Source organism: Mus pahari, chromosome 1 (genome assembly GCF_900095145.1).
Source record: "Mus pahari chromosome 1, PAHARI_EIJ_v1.1, whole genome shotgun sequence".
Taxonomy (NCBI): Eukaryota; Metazoa; Chordata; class Mammalia; order Rodentia; family Muridae; genus Mus; species Mus pahari.
Genome location: NC_034590.1, coordinates 122,454,887 through 122,478,101, shown reverse-complemented (window position 1 = coordinate 122,478,101; position 23,215 = coordinate 122,454,887). Strand labels below are relative to the sequence as shown.

Below are 23,215 nucleotides of genomic sequence, written 5' to 3'. Positions count from 1 at the left end.
ACCGCCAGAGGTCGCAGTACCCGGATGAGAGCGAGAGTACCGGTACGCAGACACAACCGGCCTCCTCTTTGGTCTACTACGCCCTAAGTGGCTGTCTGCTTGCTTCCCTGCCCGGATTATCGCCCTTTCCCTTCCTCAGATTCTGCCTCCTTCCCTCCTCCATAGCTCCAGGCGTCTTCGGGGTTTTCCCTCTTTTAACACAGGAAGGACTGCGGAGGACTAGATTGGCGAGAGGTGACCATTTGTGCACATCCCAGAGTAGAATCGTGCTTTTCTTTGCTTAATTCTTCGAGCTCCTCCTGATCCCTCGAATGCCCTCAACTGACAATCATCCCAGCCTCACACATCACCTGGGGGTCTCATTGCTCACCTCTTTTAATTTCTCCAGAAACGAAAGGACTCAACTAAATTACTTGCTAGCACTATTAGTGCCCCTACTGCGATACAAATTCAAAGCTCAAACACCACGCTGGAATTTCACAGGAAGAGCCTCAAACACCCAGGTGACTAGTGCAATCAACCCTGCAGATCCAGGTCCCAGGCTTCCTCAGACAGCCTCCATATCCCCAACCCCAAAGGAGGCAAAGATCAGCAGAAGCCGAGGCCTGAAGCATCTCCAGGATGCCGGAGGAGAGCTAACTCCCTATTTAACAAATGAGGCAGGGATCGGTGGAGCTAGGTGTGAACCAGGTGGAACTGAAAATGATCTATACCTACCCAGCTGGGGCCTCGGCCGGACTCTGATTGACTAGGGAAACATTAGTCTTTGTAGCAAGACTACACATGGGCTCAAGTCCTGACTCTCAGCAACACAATCTTAGACAACTCACTAGAGCTTTCAGTCTGTATTCCAGAAGTAAAATAGGATCACAGAGCTGACTCACTACTAGCGTGGCCAGCCAGAAAGGTAAAGGTCTTTGTCCATTTTCTCCTTCCCAGCTTTAAGCTGGACATGATTCCAAACTCTGCCTTCTGGCCAAGTGTGGGTGTGAACTTTGGTCAGCCCCCATGCTCCTCTCCATTCCTAGCCCACGAACTAGAGTTTGGACTTGGATCAAAGTCTGAGGCAGCTCCCTAATTCTTAAGGCACGGGCACGGCACGGGAGGCATGACATTGCCAATCGGTTGCCCATACCTTCAGCAACTCAAGTCCTTCCCACTCCTGCAGGTGCTGTTGCCTCTACTTCAGACCTGGTGGCAGTCACGACCGTCCACCCAGCGGCATCTCAGAGAAGTGTGAGCTCAGCTTGTTTCAGAACTTTCCCACCATGGTGAGTCCTGTGGGAGCCACAATAGAGGGACGACCATGGGGAGCCCCACTCTGAACACCCGGACTCTCCAGTCCCCATCTGAGACGATGCTCCCTCTTGGGGTTCAGAAGACAAGAGTTTCATTTTGTATCTCCAGCTTAATAACCCTGTTCCCTTTCCTGTGGGCAGGGCCCTGGGCCAAGCCAGGTCTGAGGTTGACCTGAGGCACCCTAAAACTCCTATGGCTAGGATCTCAGGCATGCATTTAGATCAGAACAAGAAGTTAACTTGCTGTGTGATAAGTCACTTTGCTAGTCAAGGGGGGAACCGGGAAGAATGATCTGGCCCTTGTTCCTCAGCCTAGGCATGTGTGGGCTGCTCCCAGAGCAGGGAACTGCAGTGGGGGAGGCTCTCAGTGTCCCCGGGGTTTGCTTTAAACCTGATCTTGAACAGATCTGGGCTCGATTTCAGCCTCATGCCCATCACTGTGTTACTACTATGCCAAAGGCTTCACTTCTCCGGGCCTCTCCTCTCCCCACACCCATCTGCAGTATGGCAGACTAAGACCTGTTAGTACATGGCCGCGCAGTGTTGATCAGACTAACATCCTAGTGGCCTCACATAGTACCTCCCCTTTCTTGCCTTCCCCTTCCCTGGTGTTCCAGGCATGGCTCTGGGGCAGGAATGATTGGGAATCTCTTGGAGGGAGACTCAGTAAGCCCTCTTTCTCCACCCTGGCCTGTGGCTTCAGCCACTTGGGAAAACAGCATGTGGCTGGGATGAACCTGGAGGGTCTAGGCACTGGTTGGTTATGTGACTTTGTGCACAGTCATTTGTTGTGCTTTAGTTTTCTGTTGTTTGTACTAATCTTACCTCCGAAGGGTTATTGGGGAAATTAAATTAGACATGATCATAAGTACTTAGAAATGGGTCTGGCTCTTAGTGCATAAGAAATGGAGCTCATTTTATTCTGCCTGTTGTCTGTTGACCTAGGCTACTCTCATCATCCTTAAGCAAGTGTTATGGCCTTGGACCTTGTTAAATGAAGGCTCTTGTTAATTCCTGGAAGGAAGACATCACAGCTTCGTTTTGCATAAAGGCTCAGAAAAGAGGCAGGAAGTGTGTTTTGTGGAGACCTGGGTCAACTGCGACCACTAGGTGGCGCCAGCAGTCTCCTCTGGATCCACTTTGAGGCTCACTCTTCCTGCCTCCTGAGGACAAAGGCTGCCAACTGCATCCCAGCCTGGAACAGTTATTTAGCTAGCTCCAGCTTTTCAAAGCCTGTTCACAAAAGGGACTATAGCACCTTTTTAGTGAGCTGTTCCCATAACACTGGTATAAGCTCTAGTAAATCACTGTTTCTCAGAGGAAGAATTGAGCCCCAGATGTTTGATCCCTGAGTTCAGGCATGGTGTCTGATACCATAGCTCCTCTCATACGGCACGCGCTGTAAAGACTCAGCAGAACCCAGAGGTATTCTCCAGGCTTCTTAGGTCAGCCTTTGCACATCCTCTCTCCCAAGGAGGCCCATAGCTCACAGTGTAACTGCCCTGACAAAATGCAGACATTCTAAAGAGAAATTTCATCCCTTCCCATTAGCTATCAGGCTGCTGAAACAATGCCTGCAAGAAATTGGAATTTTCCCAGGAATCTCAAGCTGGGGGAGGGAAAGACAGAGGCTCTGACACTAGCCAGGAGAAGCGGCCAGGAAGAGATTTCACATCTCTGACAATGTTTCAGCCGCCTGCAAGAGGGGGATGAGTCAGTCAGTGTCAGGCAGAACCACACCTTGGCCCCGACTGACTAGGCTTTTTATTTGTCTCAGTGTTTTATTTTCTATATTTGTTTGGTTTTGGTTGGTTTGGTTTGGTTGCTGCCTCCTGAGTTCTGGAATTAAAGACATACACCACCACAACCTGGCTTGTTTCAGTTTTTATGTTCAGTTTGAGACACATAGGTCGCCTGTAGCTCAGGATGGCCTCCAACTTTCTGTGTAGCTGATGCTAACCTTGAACTCCAGACCCCCCAGCCTCCATCTCCTAAGGTCTGTGCTACCATACCCAGCTAGAACTACTAGGTTATACATACCTCTCTATTTAAACCTAAACCTCGTATCAGTGCCCCGAAGATGGCTTCGGACATGGGGGAGTAACCCTGGACCTCTTTATTTGTTCCTCTTCCCAATGAGAACATATTGATAAACTGATAAATAATAAACAATCTGATAAATTATTATAAAACATAAAGTAAATAAGTAAATTGATAAATCTCCTTTCTCTGCTTTTTACTGTTGTTTCTTTAACTGGCCTGTTGAGAACATGTAGCTGAGAATAGTTATTAGGCTCCTAGAGCTGAGGCTTTGACCCTAACAATTCCTTTGAACGAGATTCTTCCTGTGGCTTGTAAGGCCCCTGTCTACCTCTTCCTGTCAGCCATGTTGCTTGTGACACTATGTCACTCTGATGCTTCCAGGAGCACTATTCTATTCTGTACCCATACCTTGGCTTATGCTTCCTTCTGCTCAGAATACCCCCCACCCCCTCCCAATGCCTATGTCTCTTACTTGTTCTTCATAAAGACTTCCCAGGCCCCTTCAGGAGACTGAGGCCCTTTTCTTCTGTGCTTCTACACACATGTATGTCCCTCTCACATAGCATGTAAGAATGATATCTGTGTTGCTATGAAGGGCCTAGCACTGGATCCTGCCACTCTGTATGAGTGGTCTAGCTCTAGCCCATGAAAACCAGTTGTGGTACCAACAGGGTGGGTGTGGAGCCTGCCCAGACTCTCCCCATCATAGGAGCCTCAATCTAAAACCCACCTCCTCTAACAGAAACAGACGGGGCCCAATTTCATTATTTTTTTTTCTAATGAGGGCACCAACTCCCCCATTTGCTTCACATTGAAACTGTTTTGCAGGATACATAGAAATCCTGGTATAAAGGCCTATTAGTTAAATAAACACTGACTAAAACATTGAAAGTTGAGAAGTCACAGACACCTGCACCTGGTAATGACATACCTCAAGGCACCACTGTGTCCTTAGAATTCCTAGGTGGCTTCTGTAATTCCTTTCCCCTAGCAAGAAACCCCTGGGGAGATTTGGTACCATAATGTTGCTGGGCAGGCAAGATGGGGGTCTCTGCTGACCACACTCTGAACCTTTTGTTTCTTGCTCTTCCTCCACAGAGCTCCAAGAAGATGGTGAATTCTGTGGAAGGGTGTGCTGATGATGCCCTTGCTGGATTGGTGGCCTCGAACCCTGACTTGCAGCTCCTGCAAGGGCACCGTGTGGCCCTACGTTCTGACCTGGACACCCTCAAGGGCCGGGTAGCACTTCTATCAGGTGGAGGCTCAGGCCATGAGCCTGCCCATGCCGGTGAGTATCTTATGGTCATTGTAAGGGGTGCTGTCCAGAGCAGAGTAGGGATCCTGGGAGGTCCTCGGGGCTAGTGTGAGGTAGACAATCAGTGCTGGGGCCAGAGTTAGCAATGGGCCCAGTCTCCATCCTCCCACAGCCCCAGCCACTCCATACCTAGTCACAGCCTGTCTCTGCACCTGGATTCCTACAGCTCTAGAAATGCAGGGTTGAGCCAGATGACCCCCACCCCCCCAGGCTTTCACAGCCTCGGGTGTGAGAGTTAGTGATTTCAAAAGTCTTCCTGGCCTGTTTTTCCAGTCCGGCTGACCCAACACCTCCATGAAACTTTCTTGACCCTACAAGCACAAATTAGGACCCCTCTTCTGCAACCCTATCATGCCTTTTCCCACGGCTGACCCACCCTAACTGGTTTCCTGTTTGATGCAAAGATGCGATCTTCCGTTAGGAGCTCCTACAGCAGGCCTCGGACTTTATGTCAGTTCACTTCTCCTGTCCATCCCCCAGTATTCTGTTTATTCATTCAGCACCTCCTAGTGAGCCCACGGTATACTTGGCCCTGTACAGGGCACACATGTGAATCAGACAAGCTCCTCCCCTGTAGAAAGCTTTTATGCCCCACTCTGGGAAGACAGATGTGAATAAGAGCAGTTCAGAGAGCCTTATGGGTTATAACAGACACTAGAATAAACAGTGAGGAGCAGGAGAGATGACTCAGCACTTAAAAGTACTTGTTCTTGCAGAAGACCTGGGTTCAGTTCCCAGCACCTACATAGCAGCTCACAACCATCTGTAACTCCAGTTTCAGGGGAACCACTGCCTCCTCTCACCTCCACAGACACGAGGCACACAGGTGGTACCATGGTACATATATACACACTTGCAAAAACACTCAAATATAATAAAACAAATCTTTTTTCAAAAGCTTTATGCAAAAGAAGAACAGGAGGAAGAACAGAAAATGGTGGTAATAAACAGAGTTCTTCAGGGTGGGAGGTCAGGGGAAGATCCTTCAAGATGATTCCTGTGGAGGGGTTAGCCATAGCACAAGCACATGGTAGGGCTTACCTAAACATGGATCTCAGGTATGTGGAAAGCCCCGAGAATAGCAGACCTACATTCTACCCGGCATCTTTATTTCTCCTTCTCCAGGTTTTATCGGGAAAGGAATGCTAACAGGTGTCATCGCAGGATCTGTGTTTGCCTCTCCTCCTGTGGGCAGCATCCTTGCAGCCGTGAGAGCTGTGGCCCAGGCAGGCACAGGTCAGGCTTGCACGTAGGAGGGAGTGCTGCGGCGGGCTCTGTGCAGGCGGACTCTGTGTGGGCGGACTCTGTGTGGGCAGGCTCTGTTCTGGTGGGCTCTGTGGGGGCTCACTGACAGCATGCTACTGTTCCTACAGCGGGCACCCTCCTCATTGTGAAGAACTACACTGGGGATCGGCTTAACTTTGGACTTGCCATGGAGCGGGCCAAGGCCGAGGGCATCTCTGTGGAGATGGTGATAGTTGAGGATGACAGCGCCTTCACCGTCCTGAAGAAGGCAGGCCGGCGTGGCCTGTGTGGCACAGTACTTATCCACAAGGTTAGCCTCCCCACCTTGGGACACTGAGTCACCAGCTATTTCTTTTCCCTGACCCACACAGTCTCTATCATTACTACAGTCATTAACCCTAAAATTCAGGCATTCACCTTAACCGGTTTTCTTCCCTCCCCTCCATGTGGGGGTATGTAGTCACTTGCCCCTTCCTAGTGCTTCCTCCAGGGCAGGACAGGTCCTCATAGCCTGACCTAACTACCTTTACACTCCAGTTCCAATGGAGGCCAGAAGAGGGTGTAGGATCCTGGGAACAGGAGTTAGAGACAGTTGTGAGCTGCCATGTGGGTACTAAACCAAACCTGGATCCTGTACAAGAGCAGCAAGTGCTTTTAACTGCTGAGCCACCTCTCCAGTCACTCCACCACCACCACACTCCTGTCCCACCTCACTAACTCCTGGCTTCACTGCACAGCATCTTTATCTTCTCCTAATGCTCTGTAAACATCAGATCCCTCCCTGTACCTTTGGACTGGAGCTTGTCTCTGTGGCTTTATGTATGTCACATCTGTGCCCCTGAACAATCCTTTCTTTGGCTAGCCTTCCATGGCCTGGCTCACCCCTGACATTCTGTAGAGGCTGATGGTGCTCCACGTGGTGCTCTGCCTGATGGCCTCAGTACCCTGAGCTACTCCTGATACCTGTACCACCTTGTAGTCACTCTCAGTTTGTGTCTTGGCTTCTCTTCCTCAGACTCTGAGTTCCTTGAAAGCAGGACTTTAATTCAGTCATCCTTTTTCCTTTGCAGCTCAGTAGATTCTTGGTGAATAATAACGGAGTAACAGGATGGATAAATGAATGGAATGAGAGTAAATTGAGCTATGGGAGAAAGCTCTGCGGATCAGGAAAATGATCAGCAGTGGGCTCTGTGACACTGAACACATAACCCCTTCTCTAGGCCCATTTCTCTCTCAAAAGTCCATCCCAGCTCTACTAGACTAGAGGGAAGGAGAACAGGGAGAGAACAAATGACTGTGTGTGTGTGCGTGTGTGTGTGTGTGAGTGTGTGTGTGTGAGTGTGTGTGGTTTTAGTGGAAATGGGTTTTATGCATGCTAGGCAAGCCTTCTACCATAGAGTCACACACCCATTCCCAATCAGAAATTCTTGAAGATTCCTCTAAGCAGTTATGTTGTGAATAAGGAGGGGGCATTCTTCTACCTTAAATGTGATGGACCAGGTTTAGTGTAGAAACCCTGAGATTCTCCCAACAAGAAAGTTCTTCCCAGCCTCTTGTGTTCCCACTGATCCAGTGGCTCCTCCATCCACCATTCCCCCCTCCCTGGTGGCTACAGGTGGCAGGTGCTCTGGCTGAGGAAGGTATGGGGCTGGAGGAGATCACAAGGAGGGTGAGCGAGATCGCCAAGACCATGGGTGAGTGCCAGCCCAGGGATGGGAGGATTGCAGCAGACATGGGGACTTAGAGCAGGCTTCTACCAGCTGCACCAGGAGCCTTTCCAAGTTTTTCCCTGGAGGCTAGGGGAAGGTCCTCTGGAGAGAGCCTGGCAGCCTTGGGTACCCGAGTTTAGACTTTCTTCCTAAGATGAAGAGTTGAGCGGCCTGCTTAGAGAAGATGCCCATGGCCAGGGCACCCTTGGCATTGCTACTGCCACCCTGCCACCTGCAACCAACAACAGAGCCACCATCTCCTTTATGCTTTATTTTTCCTAGGTACCCTGGGGGTGAGCTTGTCGTCCTGCAGTGTCCCTGGCGCCACACACACCTTTGAGCTTGCAGCTGATGAAATAGAGCTAGGCCTGGGTAAGCCTGCAGCCACCATGCCCCTGCTGTGACTGTTCTTCGCCTTGAGTTTTGCCTGCCTCTGAGGTCTTGCAGTTGTCTAGCTAGTCCTCCCTGCTTATTTGATGCCCCTCAGGTGGTCTCTAGACTCACAGGGGTACACCTGAGGCATATGCTAGACTTTATCCTGCCTGACTTTATCTAGTTTGCCATCTGTGCCCAGGCTCTGGACACAGAGAGAGCCATGTTCCTCCTGTCTCACTTTCACCCATATAATTCCTCGTTCTCCTGCTCCAACCCCAATGCACAGGACCCCTTTGGTCCAAAGGACACCTTTTCTGTGACTGACATGTCCCACTTCTTCCCATGTATTTCTAACACAGTAGGTATTAGTGTCCCCCAGCTTCTGTGACTTCTCAGCTGGCTCTACTGCCATGCCATCTGCTGCCCTGTCTCATTACCCCTTTTCTACCCACTGTTCATACACATTGTGCCTAGTCTAGTGTTGACACTATGTGCCATTGATAAAAGGATGGAAAGATCATTAGCAGGCTGTGAGCCAGCCAGTAATGACCACATCTCTCCATAGGGATCCATGGGGAAGCTGGTGTTCGTCGGATAAAGGTAAAGAGACTCCCTGGTCAACTGAGCCTAGCCCCAAGGACTCCCAGACATGCTCACCACTGCTTCCTCTGACAGATGGCACCTGTTGATCAGATTGTCACTCTTATGCTTGACCACATGACAAACACCTCCAATATATCCCATGTGCCTGTACAGTCAGGTGAGCAGCCTGTTGATCCCACTCTCCAAGCCTTTCTTGCCCCCTTTCACAGAAGCCACCAAAGGTGGGACTGAGGGTGTCACATCTATTAACAGGCTCTTCAGTGGTGCTGATAGTCAACAATCTGGGTGGCCTGTCTTTCCTGGAACTGGGCATCATAGCTGATGCTGCCATACGCTTGCTGGGTGAGCCTACCCTACAAGAGGACCTTTAGCCCTTTGGTTTTTTTTCTTTGAAACAATGTTTCATTATGTAGACCTAGCTGGCCTGAGCTTACTACATAGACCAGACTGGTGTTAGGCTCAGAAATATCCTCTCACCGTTGTCTCCATGTCCAACTCCCTTAACCCTTTGAACCTGGTTTGAAACTAGGATAAGAAAAGCAGCTGAGGCAGCGTCCTGTCATGGCCCAGAACATCAGCTGAGTAGTCGGTCACACAAGCTCGAATTAAATTGTCACTTTTGGGCTGGAGAGATGGCTCAGTGGTTAAGAGCACTGATTGTTCTTCCGAAGGTTCTGAGTTCAAATCCCAGCAACCACATGATGGCTCACAACCATCCGTAATGACATCTGATGCCCTGTACTGGTGTGTCTGAAGACAGCTACAGTGTACTTACATATACATAATAAATAAACCTTTTAAATAAAAAAATAAATAAATAAATAAATAAATAAATAAATAAATTGTCACTTTTGCCACTTAACAGATGAGGTTCCCCAGTCTGGAAGTAAGAATAGCAACACCTGCCTTATGAGAATTAAATGAGATTAAGTATAGGTAAGACACCAGGCACCTTCTAAGAACTCAGTAAACAACAGCTATAGCTCATCAGCCCCTCAAGGGAGATGTATCCAAGGAATGGGCTGTCACTGACGGATGCTCTAAGGAAATCAGGCCATTTCCCTAATCATCAAAGACTTTAACCTTCTAGGTCCTTGTTTTGCTGTTTGGTTTCTTTTTAAGATGCTCTGGGTAGTTCCCTTCCCCACTCACAAGCTTCTTTGCTTGGCACTGCAGAGGGCCGTGGGGTGAAGGTCGCCCGTGCCCTGGTGGGTACCTTCATGTCCGCACTAGAGATGCCTGGTGTTTCTCTGACTTTGATGCTTGTGGATGAACCCGTGCTGAAGCTAATAGGTGAGAGCTGGACCCTGGGAGCATTGCTAGACAGAGTCCTCATCCATCCACAGGTTCCAACCTAGAGACCACATTAGGGCTGATGGTGACAGTCTCCATCCACAGGTTCCATCCTACAGACTACATTAGGGCTGATGGTGACAGTCTGGGCTCTAGACCTATGAAGAGGCCTTTTCTGGTTTTTCAGCCTTCAGCTCTCTCTCACCCAACTCTGGAAAGTTGGTGTTAGTGTCTTCCTGACATCTGCCTTACCCTCTCTCCAGGGCACACCTCCACCTCAGTGTGTAGTACACACTTAGTATATCCTTATCAGTTTGGACCCACTTCTTGTAAACAGCTTAGGGAACCAGTCTTCAGGGCCAGGTGCAGAGTCTAGGCCCCACTTGATCTTGTCTGAAAAAGTTATGTGGCTGCCTCTAGATGCTGAAACTACTGCAAAAGCCTGGCCTCACATGGCCAAGGTCTCTGTGACTGGGAGGAAGCGGATTCGGGCAGCTCCCACAGAGCCTCCAGAAGCCCCTGAAGCCACTGCAGCAGGAGGTACTGGGTCCTGCTGATGAGGAGGGGAAATCATCCTTGGTGGTCAAAACTCTGCCTTGCGTGTGGTGGACAGAAACCTTGGCACCCATACTTCCTACACTGGCAATGTTCAGCATACTGTCCTCCCTTTTTAGGTGTAACATCAAAGCAGATGGCACTTGTGCTGGATCGGATATGCACCACCCTCATCGGACTGGAGGAGCACCTGAATGCCTTGGACAGGGCTGCTGGTGATGGGGACTGTGGTTCCACCCATAGCCGTGCTGCCAAAGGTTGGCCTCTTTGGGACACTTGGGCCAATATGGCACACTAGCTCTTAGATTTGGACATTCCATTTAACAATTTCAAGAACATTTAGGAGCTTTCATGGAGTTGCTGCTTCCCTTCACCAAGTGAGGCCATTTGCCACACCTTGGCACACCCCTCACCTTGTTTTCAAGAAAGAAACTCCATTCTGCTACCCTTTGTGCACTCAGATGCCCACACCACCAAAAATCCCTGTTTGTCTAGCTGTCCAAGAAAAGATGTATTCAGCTGGGCAGTGGTGGCACACAACTTTAATCCCATCACTTGGGAGGCAAAGGCTGGTGGATCTCTGAGTTCGAGGACAGCCTGGTCTACAGACTTGAGTTCTAGGACAGCCAGGGCTACACAGAGAAACCATGTCATGATAAAAGTCAGCACCTACTTAAAGCCAAGCAGCACTCCTGTCTCATCCCCATGGTCAAAAAGTGAATGAAGCCAGGCAATGATGGCTCATAAGGATTTCCCGACCAACTTAAGGTGATAGGAAAGCGAAGAGAAACAAGCAAGCAGGCAGAAAACACATTTTTCAGGAAATAAGAGCAATCAGGAAAACACTAGCAAAGACTAGGGAGAAAAAGGGAAGGGGCTAGCACCTCTGAAAGGCCGCCTGTCTCTACTTGCAGCCATTCAGGGCTGGCTAAAGGAAGGCCCATCTCTGAACAACCCTGCCCAGGTACTCTCCAAACTGTCTGTCCTGCTGCTGGAGAGGATGGGAGGCTCATCCGGGGCGGTGAGTAGAAGCAGATCCTGAAGGGACAGACTGATGGGGAGGGATGCAGGCTTGGCTGGGTGCCGGCCAGCTCCATGTAATCAGCATTTTGATCCTCCCCAGCTCTATGGCCTGTTCCTGACTGCAGCTGCCCAGCCTCTCAAGGCCAAGACTGACCTCCCAACCTGGTCTGCTGCCATGGACGCCGGCCTAGAGGCCATGCAGAAGTGAGCCAGCACCCCATGTCTTAAAACCAGGGGTATGCTGGGGAGGTGGCTAATAGATGGTTCTGCTCCCAGCTAGACCCTGTCCTTACACCTAAAGTAACCACCTTGCTCCTTCTGTCAGGTATGGAAAGGCTGCACCAGGAGACAGGACAATGGTATGTACTCAGGGTGTTCCCCTTCCGCCTTTGAGCCTGCAAGCCCTAAAGCTACCCTCCATGTCAGGGCGTCTTAACTCCCCTTTCTCTGACTTTGTCCAGCTGGATTCTCTGTGGGCAGCAGCACAGGAGTTCCATGCCTGGAAGAGCCCAGGGGCCAGTCTCCTCCCAGTCCTGACTAAAGCAGTCAAGGTGAGGACACTCAGGTGGACAATCAAGAAGCCACTAAGCTCCAATCTCTAGGTGGGCTTAAGCAAGTTAATGGCCTCTTTTCACTGTCATTCCACCTCTATAAAACAGGGGTGAGCGCCTATCTCAGAAAGTATTTAAGTTGCTAGGAAGATAAATTGAGTCTAGCCTAGTACTTGGGCTGAGGCTCAGCAAATATGGGCCCCTTTCCTTGCTAGAAGCAGATAAGAGGTGACCTTTCCACTGGGTGATGGTACAGAGATTGCTGGCAGAATGGGACAAAGGATCCAGGCTTAGATTTCAGGGCCCAGGGGGCCAAGTATCATGTTCTGGAGCCAACTTCCACTGTTCCTCAGAGTGCTGAAGCTGCAGCCGAGGCCACCAAGAATATGGAAGCTGGTGCTGGGAGAGCTAGTTATATCAGCTCTGCACAACTAGATCAGCCGGACCCTGGAGCAGTCGCAGCTGCTGCCATCTTCCGTGCCATCCTGGAGGTCTTGCAGACACAGGGAGCATGACTGCTTTTCTCTTCCTCAGCTCGTTTGTTACTTCCTCTTGCCTTCAGAGGGTCACCTACCTCCCTCCCTACCTCCCTCCCTCCTTCCCTCCTTCCCCCTAACACCCATCCACTGCATGGAGCAGGACATCCTTTACCACACCTTCAGAACTGTTCCATGAAGATTGTATCTGGCTGGGTGGGTCACATGTCCGGGCAGCACTGTTCTGTTCCTCCTCAGGATGAGGAGTCCCTCAGATCTTGTCCACCCTACCCTAACCAGCTCTGGATGTCAGTAATTTGGCTTTTTCTGAGTACATCACAGCCTCTAACTGGGTATACCCATTTCATTTAAAGATTCCAGGCCTCAGCCGGGCAGTGGTGGTGCACTTGGGAGGCAGAGGCAGGCGGATTTCTGAGTTTGAGGCCAGCCTGGTCTACAGAGTAAATTCCAGGATAGCCAGGGCTACACAGAGAAACCCTGTCTCGAAAACAAAACAAAACAAAACAAAACAAAAGAAACCCTGTCTCGAAAACAAAACAAAACAAAACAAAACAAAAAACAAAAACAAAACAAAACAAAAAAAGATTCCAGGCCTCTTCCTCTGGAAGGCCTCCTATACACAATCAGTATATGGAGGAAAGCTAATAAAATCCATTGAAGCCATATGACTTTGTCCCTGGTTACAATACCCATGACCCATCTCTTGGCAGGCAGTTCATCACCTGTGTTCCATACCAGTTCTACTCAGCTGGGCTGCCTCCCTGGGGGCTGCTTCCCCAGGCTCCCCTTTCCTTCCCCAGCACACAGCATGCCAGTGTACAGCAGAGTGGCAAAGAGCCTTTTCTCTGCAGCAGATCAATAACGGAGAGAGTCTTCAGAAATTACATGGGCATTGGGTCCCCAGAAGACATGGACTTACTGTGTTTTGAGGCTCTGGTACAGCTCAGAAGCTGCAGTTGTGTCCGTTCCAAGGTCTCTCTAGAACAATTATTGCCTATGCCCTGACTGGCTGAAAGGCAGATGACTGGTGCCAGGTGGAGACACAATACACATAACTCATACCAGGCAGGACATACTCAGTGTAGGGTGTGATTCAGGGCACTAGCAGGTCCTATCCATGACATGAAGTTGGGATCTGTTTTAAGTCAGCTATGGCAACTCATGCCCATATTTGGCTAGTAAAGATCTGTAAAACTGAATAATACCCATCTCAAGACAGCAAGACAGCTCACTGGTTAGCCTAAAGGCCTAACAACTTGAATTTGATCACCAGATCCCTCTTAGGTGTCAGGAGATAAAGTTGCTTCCACATGTGCTGTGGCATGAATATGCTTACACACAAAGTGAGATTTTGGTTTTCAGAATGGTAAACATCTAAGAGCACTGACTGCTCTTCCAGATGTCCTGAGTTCAAATCCCAGCAACCATGTGGTAGCTCACAACCATCTGTAATGAGATATAAATAAATAAATAAATCTTAAAAAAAAAAAAAAAAAAAAAGTAAACATCTCAGGGGCTGGAGAGATGGCTCAGAGGTCCTGAGTTCAATTCCCAGCAATCACATAGTGGCTCACTCACAACCATCTGTAATGGAATCTGCTGAAGACGTGACAGTGTACTCATACATAATAAAATAAATCTTAAACAGACGAGAATGGTAAACATCTCAGGGATATAGAGATTCAGCTGAGGAGAGGACTCCTAAGCAGTCTAGTGTTGTAGTGCTGTCACCAGGACAGGGTTAGCATTAGTGTCGGGCATACTCACTTAGGTCAGACTAAGTAAGGGACCCCATCTGTGATATTCAGATTAGACACTGGCATTCCTTGGCCTCTGGGCCTAGAGTCCCTTCTTAATCTGTTCCATCAAAACTCCCTGGCAACCAGGAAAGGGGATAACATTTGAAATGTAAAGAAAATATCCAAAAAAAAAAAAAAAATCCCTGGCAACAAAACTGGGTGTCAGTATGCACAGATAGATACATGTGCCCAGCAAAGGGAAAGGCTGGTGTCCACACTAACCTGTGGATCCCAACTCTGACCCCCAGCAGAGTGACATAGCTAACTCTACTTGCCTGCCCCACTCCACTCCTTTTGGAGTCTTGTTTTCCAGACTTCAAAGCAGAGAACACTCCTTTCCTAATGAAAGACATATCCTACAGCCATTCATGATGAAGGACACCAACACAGATTTAAATAGCATGCAATTCCAGGAACATAATTATGGATTTCTGGTTGGCCCTCTCTGCTTCTGGAATGGTCAAACCTGTCCTGAGGCCTTTGTAAATTGTCAAAACTCTGATTTAACCACAATGCAGTGTCAGCAATGAATGTTTCTGTGTTCCAACAGAACTCCTATTCATGAAACTTTATCCCTAATGTGATGGAATTAAGGGGTAGGACCTTGAGGCCATCCTGGTAGCTCACACCTTTAGTCTGAACAATCTGGCAGCAGAGGACAGGCAGATCTCTAAGTTCGAGGCCAGCCTGGTCTACATAGCAAGTTCCAGCTCCATAGTGAGACCCTGTCTCAAAAATAACAAAAAAGAGGTAAGACCTTTGTTAAGTGATTAGGGGTGATAGTGGGACCAGACCCTTCTAAATGGGATGTAGTCATCATAAGGGTCTGGGAGCAACTTTTACTCTGTACCATGTGAAGCCACAGTAAAATGACCGCAGGGGAAATGGCCCTTACCAGATACACATGTTGTTGTTTCCTTGAGCTTTGACATCTAGCCTCTAAAAGTATGAGAAATAAGTGTTTTGACTAAAATGATTTTTTAAAAGATTTATTTAAAGTATGAATGTAGAAGAGAGCATCAGATCCCATTACAAATAGTTGTGAGCCACCATGTGGTTGCTAGGAATTGAACTCAGGACCTCTGGAAGAACAGTCAGTACTCTTCATCATTGAGCCCTCTCTCCAACCCCTAAAATTGTTTTTTTAACGATTTATTTATTATATGTAAGTACACTGTAGCTGTCTTCAGACACTCCAGAAGAGGGTGTCAGATCTTCTTACCGATGGTTATGAGCCACCATGTGGTTGCTGGGATTTGAACTCCGGACCTTCGGAAGAGCACTCAGGTGCTCTTACCCACTGAACCATCTCACCAGCCCCCTAAAATTATTTTTAAAAAACAGTCTGAACAAAAGAGACCTCTGATGTTTAAAAACATTTAATAAAAATAAGATTCATGAAGTAAATACCCACTCATGAGTGAACCAGGAAGATGATCATGTGGGTGCCAAGAATCATCCCAATGTGTTCAGGCTTCATTTAGTCAGCCAATCCATGCCAGCCCTCCTCCCAGCTTCTGGCAGCCTGGCCACTATCTGCAGAGAGCTCAGGAACCCAACTCTTCCTACCTGCCTGCTGAGGGACCTGGCAGGGCTTGTCTATGAAGGCATGAAGTGCTGCAGGCTAACACAAAGGAGTTGGGCAAGACTCCTCCCTCTCTACCCAGTTTCTATTCAGAAGAGCAAAGCTCACATTCTGGTATAGCATGGAGGGTAGCTAAGTGACCTTTGGGGGGAACAGAAGCACCCACTACTCAAGAAGGAACATCTCTGAAGGCAGCAGCAGTGAATGGCTCCCAGAACTCTGCCCAGCAAATTGCTTCATAATGCTGGTTTCAATTTCATAGTGGGCTGGGGCCCTGTCAGGGGAGAGCATAACTAGAGGAGGCAGGAAAGCCCATACCCACAAAGGGACAGAAAGGAAGGCCAAAGAAACCTCTGACATATCACTGGGACTCTAGGGACAGGACATCTGTTCTTGGGAGAACTGTTTAACAGGGCTCGTGGTGCTACCTGAGGGGAACAGGCATGTAAGTCACAGGGAAAGGGCGGGATCCAGGAAGCAGCTGGAGCAGCAACTAGAAGAGGGGGAATCACATGGTCACAATCCACACAATACAGCACATCAAAGGGGAAAGAGCAGAGTATCAGGCACCTGACTTTTCGGCAAAGGCTTCTCCAGCTGCCACTGTCCCATGAGTTTCCCCTCAATGCAACTGCCCACCCAAATACACATCCAGGACAGAGCAGAGGGGGAGGAAGCATACCTAACTGAGACAAATGCTCCCACAGAGAGCAGACTATTTACACGTGTAGACTGCATTTGAACCCCAGCTTTGGCTTCTACCACATCCCTAGGACTGGTAAGGAAAGCAGCCCAAAATCTGCAGCCAGCAGAAGAGACATGTGTGACCAAAGCAAGAAGGTCCTTGTGCAAATGGAGGACCAGAAAAAAATGGCAACAAGCCAAAGTCACAAGAAAAGCAGAGGAACAGCTAGTGGCTGGACAGCAAGAGCCTGCAACCGGAGTAGCAAGGTTGGTCTCTGGCCCAAGAGAAGTCTGTTGCTGAAACCAGCCAGGAGCCCCAGTACAGCAGAGCTTCTGTGGGAGCAGAGACCGCATCGCTGACCGTTCCCAGGAGCCCCTGCCCGCTTCATTCCCTGTCATGCAACAGGGGCTGGAAAGAAGGAAGATGCACAGGGGTTAAAGACATGACCTCAAAAGAACCTGAGCTTCAGGAGGCACACCAGGCCCGAGCTGCTCAGACAGACCCTCAACCTGCAGGGTGAACCCAGCCAAGCCACCAGATCTTTCAGGGAAGCCCCAAGGTTCCTGAGACTGGTCCATAGCATATCTTCCCACATCTGCCAGATGCCTCAGTTGCCAAGAACAGGCAAGACCTGCTTTAAACACTTGCTGTATTACTAAGCTCTTGTCCCACTATTCTTGCCACAGAGCTGGCAGAACCTCACCAGGCTCAAGCCCTTCCACATGTCATCTCACAGGGACCTTGGGAAGTCACTCCCGGGTTTGGCTGCTCTGACACCAGAGTCCCCATTGACTACTCAATCTGCACCTTCAAACTGCTTGGCTTCCTACCTGGCTACAGGGCCAATCTTCTTAGCAAGGTGCAAGTCCTTCTTGGGTCCTTCTCTACACCTGGCCTTACCCCACCTAGAATGGAAGACAGCAGCCATACCTGCCTATCAGTCAGAGCTCCTGGATCTGGACGCTTCCATGATGAAGCCAGAAGAACATAGAGAACCAGCAAGCCAAAAGCCACCACCAAGAGCCCTGTGCTGTTGGCAAAGACAGCCTCACCAGGCAGGCTGGAGTAGGGCTTGGTGGAATTTTTCCTGGAAATAATAAAACAATATGGGCATTTAGAAGATTTTTTTTCCTCTTTTTGCCTAGCAAGAGACTAGACTCCTACAACCTGGAATTAACATACCAAGTCACTATCATAACAACAGGTAAGAACTGTGTAATGTTTTACCCTTGGGAAAAATGAGGCTCCTAGTGAAATGAACCTGCCCATCCTTACATAACTAGTACAGAGGACAGCCAAGCTCCAAGCCCCAGGGCTGACTTGTTTGCTATTCACTCTACCAAACTGCCTCAAAACCCAGGACACAGTGGCGAGACATACAGGCTCTGGAAGCAGAAGCCTAACTCTGTTTCTACTTCTGCCATTTACTGGCTCTGTGTTGTTACATAAGTTACTCTGTGCCTCAGTATTTTTGACAAAGTCTCAATATGTAGCCCTGCCAGGCTTGGAACTCACTATGTAGAGGAAGCTAGCCTTGACCTCAGAGACCTGCCTGCCCATACTGTTACGATTAAAGGCAGGCAGCCACTATGCCTAGCTTATTACATTCTCTCATGCTAACAGCACCAGATGTTGTAGAGTGCTTAAGAGGATTAAAGGTGAGGTGCTTTGAGCAGTTTCTGACAAACCAAAGGTGCTGTATCACTTGGTGTTTGGTAAGCATTGCCAGTTTATTAATTTCAACCTAAAGACCAGTTAATTCTGTTACCTTCCAGATCAAGAATTGGACTCAAACCCTCCATTGGCTATCTTGCGATTACAGGATGTAGTTCCTGAAGCCACTACTCCCTCCCATATACCTTAGTGTTAGAGGCTCCTTGAAACTTACAAAACAAAGAAAAGCTTCTCATTGATGCCCGAAATAACAGATGTGATGGACAGGGAAAGGATGCAGGCTCCGAAGAATACATGCACAGGTTTCAGGAAACTTCGCAGCCACTGGGATGCCCAGGGCAGGAGAAAGACAGCAAAGCCCAGGAACCACTGTGAACACAAGGGAAGAAGTCCATGGAGCTACAGGGTAACAACAATTGTGCCCCTTCACCTATAGTGCCTCCTGCTGGTCACTGTCCTAGTGCCCCTCTTTTTCAACTCAAATATTCCCACCATACACAGCCCTGCCCACACACCACACATTACTGTGGTCTGCCTATTTCTATTACACAAGCAACAAATGGGTGAAGAGCTTGTAGCAAACACTCAGAAAACTTAGCCATCCTTGTTAGCCTTGGTTTCTGACCAGTCCTAGCCCATAAACAATTCAAGTACAGGACTGGCACTGCAATACTGAAATTAATCTTTAGAAGAGGGAAGAGTGGAAAAAGCAGAAAAGAGGCTGCACTGGAGTCAGATGACATGTGAGAGTCGAAGTCAGGAGGACAGACGAACAGTGTGACAGGTATAGGAAACAAGATAAAAGGGGCTGGTGAGATGGCTCAGCAGTTAAGAGCACAGACTGCTCTTCCGAAGGTCCTGAGTTCAAATCTCAGCAACCACATGGTAGCTCACAACCACATGGTGGCTCACAACCATCCGTAACGAAATCTGATGCCCTCTTCTGGAGTGTTTAAAGACAGCTACAGTGTACTCACATATAATAAATGAATAAATCTTTTTTTTAAAAAGATGTTTAAAAAAGAAACAAGATAAAAGTCGGACTCCAACTCTCACAGGACTTAAATAGCTGAGTCTCCAGGCAAGGGGCAGAGAGAATACTGGGAGCTAAAGCTAGAGAAGCCATGCCCAAAGTGCAAAGACCCCCAGGGACTCAGAGGACACCTACCTGGCAGGCAAAGAGGACTACAGTGGTGATACCCAGCCAGCTGTGCAGGGAGTAGAGATGTGCGATTCTCGAATGGTTGTGGAACCGAAAGACGGCAACCAGCCCCACCACAGTGCAGGTGAAGGCCAGCAGGTGCAGTGCTGCATGGAGAACTTTCCAGGGCAGCTTGGGCCCCACCCACGATGAAGGCAGGCGGTACACCAGTGAGGCTGCAGAGAGAACAGTCCCAGGACTTAGCCACAGCACCTTACACTCCCCCAATGGGACCCTACATAACCTCTTTTTTTGTTTGTTTTTTTTGGTTTTTTTTCCTACATAGCCTCTTAACAGGAAGAAGTAAGGGCCAGTACATTGATCCCTGTCCTGACTTCTTGTCAACTCAATATAAACTAGTTATCTGAGAAGAAGAACCCAGTTGAAAACCCTCCTTGTCAGATTGCCTACAGACAAGGCTGTAGGGCAGTTTCTTGATCAATGATTAATATGGGAGGGCCAAGCTCACTTTAGGTAACATCATCCTTGGACTGGTGGTCCTAGATGGTATAAGAGAGCAGGGCTAGAGAGACGGATCAGTGGTTAACAATGCTAGTTGCTCTGCCAGAGAACTTGAGTTCAATCCACACAATGGCTCACAGCCACCTGTAACTCCAGTACCAGGGGGATCCCACACCCTCTCCTGGTCTCCAAAGGCACGGGATACACATGGTACAGAGACATACATGCAAGCAAAACAGCCATAGACTCGAAAACAACGGTTAAAAAGATGAAAAGGCATAGTCATCTATTGGATGGAACACAGGGCCCCCAATGGAGGAGCTAGAGACCCCAAGGAGCTGAAGGGGTCTGCAACCCTACAGGAGGAACAACAATATGAACTAACCAGTACCCCCAGAGCTTGTGTCCCTAGCTGCATATGTAGCAGAAGATGGCTGAGTCGGCCATCAATGGGAAGAGAGGCCCCTTGGTCTTGCAAACTTTTTATGTCCCAATACAGGGGAGCACCAGGGCCAAGAAGTGGGAGTGGGTGGGTAGGGGAGCAGGGCGAGGGGAGGGAATTGGGGACTTTCGGGATAGCATTTGAAATGTAAATGAAGAAAATACCTAATAAAAAATTGGAAAAAAAAAGATGAAAAGGAAAGAAAATAAAAGAATGAAAGAAAAGAGGGAGAGAGAGGAGGAGGGAGGGAGGGAGAGCGGGAGGGAAGGAGGGAGGGAGGGAAGCTAAAGAAGCCTTGAGGAGCAACCCAGTAAGCCACCTTCCTCCACAGCTTCTGATTCAGTTCCTGCCAACTTCTCTTTAATGATGAACTACAAGTGTAAACTGAAATAAATCCTTTCTTCCCCAAGTTGTCAGTCATGTTGTTTTATTACAGCAACAGAACCCCTAGCTAAGCCTGCTCAGTGCCTGCCACCTCCTGTTATTTGCAGGTGGCAGTTGGCCAAGAACAGTGGCAAGAAGGGCCCCTGTTAAAAATGGGAGGAGTTTTTTTTTTTTATTAGATATTTTCTTCATTTACGTTTCAAATGCTATCCCGAAAGTTCCCTGAACTGCCCTGGCTCGATCCTGAATGCAGCTTTGTGGGCTGATGAGCACGGTCTCTCCAGGTCTCATCACAATGAATCCATCCAGCCAAGGTTGGCTAAGAACCCAGGGATGAAAGCTGAGGATGTCCCTTGTGAAGAGACCCTGTCTCAAAAAACAAAGTGGGGTTCACAAGATAGCTCAGCAGGTAAAAGCACTTGCCACATAAGTCAAATAACTTCAGTTTGATCCCTGGAACCCCCAGTTAAAAGAAAGAACTGACTCTTAAAAGTTGTCCTCTGATTTCCACATGCATGCTATGGCACACCTGTGCCCATGCACAAACACACACACGTACACGCACACACACATCACCACCGCACCAATAATAAATAACATAGCAAAGAATTTAGGACAGAGCATAGTAGTACATGCCTTTAACCCAAGCACTTGGGAAGCAGAGACAGGTGGATTTCTGTGAGTTCAAGGCCAACCGGTAGAGTTACATGTTTATACCCATGTGCATGTGCATATGCATATATCATATATATCATAAGAAAACAGTCAAGAGTCAGAGGGATTGATGTGTGAAGCACACAGTGAGCGGCTTTTGGCTGCTCATTTCCATCCTCATTTAGATGCATGCAGCAAAGATGCAAAGATGCATGCAAAGATGACCCAACTGCAACACAAGAGGCTTCAATTTCTTTTTCTAGTGCTAGGCCGTATCTAGCCTGTTGCCTAATTCCCTGAATAAAACTTCACTGAGACATAGTCATGCATTTTACATACTTTCCATGGCTGCTCCCATGATATGATGCCCAAGTTCTCATTCTCCCTCCCCCCTCTGTCTCTCAAACACACACACACACACACACCACCACCACCACCACCACCACCACTACCCACTACCATCACCACCATACCAATAATAAATAATATAGAAGCAGGGCTGAGTAGCTGTAATACAGATTACAATAATACCATTACAAAGCTCGAAAAAATTATGCTCTAGTCCTTTACACAAAGTTTTGCTGACCCTGTCTCAGAGTATCTGTGAAGCTGTCCCTACTCTTTCCACTTCTTCTGCCAAATGATACCTGGTCCCAGGGACAACCCAATTCACCCTGCCATGGTAGCCTCAAACTCAACCCTCTTGGAGAGGGGTGAGCACTGCCAAGCGCAGGCCTGGGCCACAGCAGGCCTCCCACACTGGGAACTTACTACTCACCAGCTCCATAGAGCACCACCATGCCGGAAACCATGAGCACTGGGTGCCAGTTAAACATGTGCACAGTACCATCCCAGGCAAAGCCACCGCGCCAGTACTGCATCCAATAGGTAGTGAAGAGGATGCACATCGATCCCAGGGATCCCAGCACCATGCAGGACAGGTAAAACCATCCTGAAGCCATTCTCATCAAGAACTCCTAGAAGAAGCAGGAATCACATGTCCTGGCTGACCATGGCACACCCACATAGCAGCTAAAGGAAGTAACACTGACCTCCCTTTCTGCCTGTGGTATGGGATCTTTTGCTTCGGTTCCCCTGTCCCCAGATGGCCTCAATGCTGAGGTAAGCTCACAATGAGGCAGGCCCCACCCCTGCACCTGGCAGGGGACAAGCCAAGAACAGCACTCTGGTGAGGCGACAAGGGCCTGGACTCACAGCCTTGGTACTGATTAGCCTCCCCACACAGAACCAGAAGGTAAAAATGACTGCCACACCCAACCCAGTTAAGGGACAAATATTAAAACCCTAACCGCTTAGACCACAAATTCCAACATAAGCAGCAAACCCATAATCTAATGGAGTAAACATGTTCTAGGCTGGGAATGCCTTGAACAAAATGACTGGGCACAGGGGCCGAAGAGGCAGCTCAGCAGTTAAGAGCATTTTTTTTTTTTTGCTTATCTTTTTAAAAATTATTTTATTAGATATTTTCTTCATTTACATTTCAAATGCTATCCCGAATGACCCCTATACCCTCCCCCCAAGAGCATTTTTTTGTTGTTGCCCTGTTTTGTTTTTTGAGACAAGATTTCTCTGTGTAGCCCTGGCTGTCCTGGAACTCACTCTGTAGACCAGGCTGGCCTCGAACTCAGAGATGCTCTGCCTCCTGAATGCTGGGATTAAAGGTGTATGCCACCACTACCTAGCCATACACATAAAATTTTTTAAATGGTTGGGTGTGGAAGAGTTAGCTGTAAACGGCAAAGGGTTTTGGATTTGGGAATATTTGATTTTTTTTTTTTTTTTTTTTTTTTTTTTTTTT

The 23,215-nt window shown here is 48.5% G+C and overlaps 2 protein-coding genes across 6 annotated transcripts in view; one reads left to right on the top strand and one right to left on the bottom strand.

Moving 5' to 3' along the window:
• The first annotated feature begins 23 nt into the window (after window positions 1–23).
• On the top strand, window positions 24–12,940 carry Tkfc (triokinase and FMN cyclase). Of its 3 annotated transcripts, XM_029538306.1 has the most exons (19): window positions 50–234; window positions 389–503; window positions 1,169–1,271; window positions 4,440–4,629; window positions 5,782–5,892; window positions 6,030–6,211; window positions 7,517–7,595; window positions 7,893–7,982; window positions 8,551–8,585; window positions 8,661–8,745; window positions 8,841–8,930; window positions 9,765–9,881; window positions 10,302–10,421; window positions 10,556–10,693; window positions 11,351–11,457; window positions 11,560–11,663; window positions 11,785–11,818; window positions 11,921–12,010; window positions 12,364–12,940. In XM_029538306.1, the coding sequence occupies exons 3-19, from the start codon at window positions 1,269–1,271 to the stop codon at window positions 12,523–12,525; spliced, it is 1,737 nt and encodes a 578-aa protein (XP_029394166.1). In that variant the 5' UTR covers window positions 50–234; window positions 389–503; window positions 1,169–1,268; the 3' UTR covers window positions 12,526–12,940. The 3 variants fall into 3 exon arrangements, with proteins under 3 accessions (XP_029394172.1, XP_029394166.1, XP_021053520.1); XM_029538312.1 differs by lacking the exons at window positions 50–234; window positions 389–503 and adding an exon at window positions 24–42; XM_021197861.2 differs by lacking the exon at window positions 50–234 and having other exon boundaries at window positions 242–503.
• Window positions 12,941–15,629: 2,689 nt separating this feature from the next.
• LOC110321568 (cytochrome b ascorbate-dependent protein 3) overlaps window positions 15,630–23,215 on the bottom strand; it is a 12,488-nt gene continuing 4,902 nt past the window's right edge. For all 3 annotated transcript variants that reach the window (XM_021197892.2, XM_029538314.1, XM_029538317.1), the window contains exons 4-8: window positions 22,172–22,370; window positions 19,419–19,627; window positions 18,465–18,619; window positions 17,507–17,663; window positions 15,630–16,984 (exon numbers count right to left, since the gene is read on the bottom strand). In XM_021197892.2, the coding sequence (XP_021053551.1) occupies window positions 16,961–16,984; window positions 17,507–17,663; window positions 18,465–18,619; window positions 19,419–19,627; window positions 22,172–22,361 (735 nt within the window). In that variant the 5' untranslated portion in view covers window positions 22,362–22,370 and the 3' untranslated portion in view covers window positions 15,630–16,960. The remainder of the gene's footprint in view (window positions 16,985–17,506; window positions 17,664–18,464; window positions 18,620–19,418; window positions 19,628–22,171; window positions 22,371–23,215) is intronic.

Excerpts from the sequence above, each read along its gene's own strand:
- Tkfc (XM_029538312.1), top strand. Across the intron at positions 9,882-10,301 it reads ACCCGTGCTGAAGCTAATAG|ATGCTGAAACTACTGCAAAA; the intron begins GTGAGAGCTGGA and ends GGCTGCCTCTAG. Across the intron at positions 11,819-11,920 it reads CACCAGGAGACAGGACAATG|CTGGATTCTCTGTGGGCAGC; the intron begins GTATGTACTCAG and ends GACTTTGTCCAG.